This window comes from Bidens hawaiensis, unplaced genomic scaffold, assembly GCF_021521415.1.
Source record: "Bidens hawaiensis isolate Kalapana, Puna unplaced genomic scaffold, B.hawaiensis_p1.1 tig00009311_1, whole genome shotgun sequence".
Classification (NCBI taxonomy): domain Eukaryota; kingdom Viridiplantae; phylum Streptophyta; class Magnoliopsida; order Asterales; family Asteraceae; genus Bidens; species Bidens hawaiensis.
Genome location: NW_027491687.1, coordinates 145,819 through 149,471, shown reverse-complemented (window position 1 = coordinate 149,471; position 3,653 = coordinate 145,819). Strand labels below are relative to the sequence as shown.

Genomic DNA, 3,653 nt, shown 5'->3' with positions numbered 1-3,653 from the left:
CATGATTGAAACCCGGAACCTAAAATATTCAAATAAATTAGTAATACAAGAGATTTATTGACTAGAAACTTTCAAGCCCCAATAGTGTATCCTCAGAGTCGCTATCCCCTTGGTAACACGTAAACTCTCAGTCTCGTCTAGTATGTGCACTTTGGCCTCTTTTTCTATTTTTTTAGAATGTTTTTTTGGCATTTTTCATTACATAACTTTTCTCACCTTTTCTTTTCAGATCAACGTTTGGAATGCTTATTTATTTATTTTTTCTTTATTTATATTTTTTATTTATTTTATTTTATTTTTATTGTGCACTTAGGCATATTTAACCTAAAAATATATAACTAAAGACTAAAGCTCGTATAAAATTGGACAATTGCGGGGCGCCACCACTCTTTATTTATCTTCATAAAACGGAGTGGCATGCTAATTTTAAAGTGCATTCAATTCTCACCACCTTAGGGTAATCAGCTTATGGTAATACTCTCTATACCTTATCGAATTTCAGCTAAACTGTCCCCCCCTACGATGAGAACCCACAAAATCTAAGATTTAATTAGGTTTATTAAGAATATCCAATGGGAAATCTTTCAAGACTAGTTGGGCCTACCGACACATCCCAAGCTTAGTACGCCTTTTTTAATATTATCTCATATTAGTAGTTTGGAAAACCGATTCTCGATAAATATCCTCATCTCCCATTTAAGTGCAAAAAGAGACAAAATCAAGGGACATTTTTCAAAACTTTTTTTTTCAAAATTTTTGTTTATCTGATTAAAATTTAACTATGACTCAAATATCCTATCCCCACAATTAAATTTAGTATTGTTCTCAATGCAAGGATAAGGACTAAAATTAAAAAGAAATTCGAAATACAAAAACTAAAAACCTAAAAACCAAAAACAAAAATAAATAAAAATACGCAAGATAGATAATGGAAAAGACTTAGCTGGTAATATACGCATGAAGATATGATGCTAAAGTCTTCTTCCATGTATGCCCTCCAACTCCAAACGTGTACATCAAACAAATATATCTTTCTCTCACACACGAGCGGAAGCGGCAAACATCCACCAAATAATATCTAAAACATATCTTATCAACTTGATAGAGTTTAAACATTCAAAGTATTTACCAGACCATCCAACCCAACCAATAAATAAAACATGATTAAATAGCAGGAAATAATAAAAGGTATATAGGTCAGCTGCTCCATCCCCACACTTGAATTTTGCATTATACTTCATGGGGGTCATTTTTCTAGCTCTCTTAATCCTGCAAAAAACTTAAAAACAAAAACAAAGAAGAACTACAAAAATCTATGTTGGTGACGCGACAAGACTCAAGAATAAAAATGGGATAACTATACAAACTCTAGACTTGAGTTTTCACTCAAGACACTCTCCTATGTGAACTACTCAACTGTCCAAGTGGAGATTCCTCCATCATGGTCAAACTCCATGGTCCTCCAAGAAACTGTATCACGATACGACCATTCATCTTTAATCTTATTCCCTTTATCTCAAACTTTTGCAAACTTCACAAACTTTTGCAAACCACCACCTCTCTCTCTATCAAACTCCATCGACTCTCGAGAACTCGCGACTTCTCTCTCCTCCTCCAAACAAACTCTGACGGAACGGGGATGCTCAAGACGTGGATCCATGCACGGAATAAAAGACTCAATTGCATAAACGTGATGACATGGATCATTGAGACCGTCTTGACCACTCGGGTGTCTCATGGATTTAGCAACATAAGTGACACTATCATCACCGGCTCTAAGAGTGATCTTACCTTCAAATACATCAACGAGTGCCCTAACAGTACGCAAGAATGGACGACCTAAAATAATAGGAACTCTCTCATCGGCCTCCATATCTAAAACCACAAAATCTACGGGGAAAACCAAATTATCGACTTTCACGAGCAAGTTTTCTATGATCCCCCTAGGATACTTCACCGAACGGTCAGCTAAAGACAAGGTCATGCGGGTGGGTGTGAGCTCTCCTATGCCTAGATTCTCAAACAATGAATATGGCATTATGTTTATACTAGCTCCTAGATCCGCTAAAGCTTGGCACGAGGTATCCCTACCAAACAAACATGGAACAGTGAAAACACTAGGATCGGGTAACTTCTCCGAAACCTTATTGAGCACTACTGCCGAACATTCTCCGTTCAGTGGAACAGTCGAAAGCTCCTCCAAACTTTCCTTTCGCTTAAGAATATCTTTCAAGAACTTGGCATATTTTGGCATATGCTGGAGGACCTCGATAAATGGAAGATTAATCCTAAGCTGCCTATACATATCTAGGAAGTTCCCGTACTCTCTTCTGAATTTCTGATTCTTAACGCGGGCTGGATAAGGCATACGAGCATGATCTATAAGCGGTGAAGGCCTAACATCTCTCGGTTTCTTTTCCTCACTTCCTCTAACTATGGACTCACTGGTTGATACGGTAATTGCTGGGTCTAGCCTAGGTTGCACCCTCCAAGGAGTCTCCAACACTATCTCCTCATCCACAAACTTATCACTCTCCTCTACCTCAATCTCTCTCTCCGGACCTGAAACCCTACCACTACGAGTAGAAATGGCATTTATTTGAGCGGCCGGATTCTTCTGAGTAGAACCTGAAAACTGACCTGGGGGTCTCTCATCTAAACGTCGAGCTATATCACCTACGGTACTTTGCATGTCGAGCATAGTTGATTGTTGATTCTTAAGAAGTAGATCATGCTCGGCAAGAGTCTTTTGAGTAACTTAATCTCTAGTAATGATTTGATGCATCATCTCATCCAACTTCTTACACAAATCTGGTTCATTACTCCCACCTTGACTACTTTGATCCCCACTAAACGATTGATCCTACCCCCGGTTAAGATTAGAAAAGATTCTGGAAATCTAAACCCATAAAATTAATATTTCTAGAAGATTCTAGAAAACTGAGCACATAGACTTAATATTTGTAGAAGATTCTAGAAAACTGAGCCCAAAGTGCCGCACGACGGGACTTCTCCCATTTTGCTTGTTTTCGCCCTCTTTTCGACATGATTGAAATCCGGAACCTAAAATATTCAAATAAATTAGTGATACACAAATTCTAATAAAAACCGAACAAAAACTAATAAAATATTATATTAAATATACAAGAGATTTATATATATTTAGCATTATATCACCTGGGAACGGGCTCGGGGCGAACAGCGCAATGTGGCGCATTGATGGCGCACTTCGCTCGACGATTTTTAATTGGTCGGTTGAGGATAAGCATAAACCTGCATGTGTGCATGATGGCCAAGTGTCATGCATGCAGAAATGCATGTGTCACATATGTCATTCATGTAAGATGAGTGCGTACATGTGACCTACTATAAATAGCTGATGTTGAGAGGGGTTTTGATCATTGTAACATCCCTAAAGTTTTGGCCAAAATTTGACAAATTTATAAACATGAAGGACCAAGAATATTCATAAGATAAGTAATGGGGAAATGAGGTAAAAGAATTTCATGTTAAGGAAATAATAAACTTCATCCCACATGGAAAAAGAAAGAAAGTGAAAGCTCTTTATAAGAAAGAAAGTTTCCATAGTAATAGTCTTATGTGGCTACCACTCTCAGTAGTCCTACCGGAGGGTGCGAAGCACCCGACGCGCA

General features: G+C 37.8%; 1 protein-coding gene across 1 annotated transcript; it reads right to left on the bottom strand.

Annotated features, from left to right (window-relative positions):
• Positions 1–1,386: 1,386 nt before the first annotated feature.
• Positions 1,387–2,701, bottom strand: LOC143531965 (uncharacterized). The gene is made up of 2 exons (XM_077027136.1): positions 1,895–2,701; positions 1,387–1,470 (listed from the first exon to the last, which is right to left on the bottom strand). Exons 1-2 carry the CDS (start codon positions 2,699–2,701, stop codon positions 1,387–1,389), a joined length of 891 nt encoding a protein of 296 aa, XP_076883251.1.
• Between the last annotated feature and the right edge of the window lie 952 nt (positions 2,702–3,653).

Excerpts from the sequence above, each read along its gene's own strand:
- LOC143531965 (XM_077027136.1), bottom strand. The coding sequence starts at position 2,701 with ATGCTCGACATGCAAAGTACCGTAGGTGATATAGCTCGACGTTTAGAT. Across the intron at positions 1,471-1,894 it reads TCGATAATTTGGTTTTCCCC|TTTCTTGGAGGACCATGGAG; the intron begins GTAGATTTTGTG and ends ATCGTGATACAG.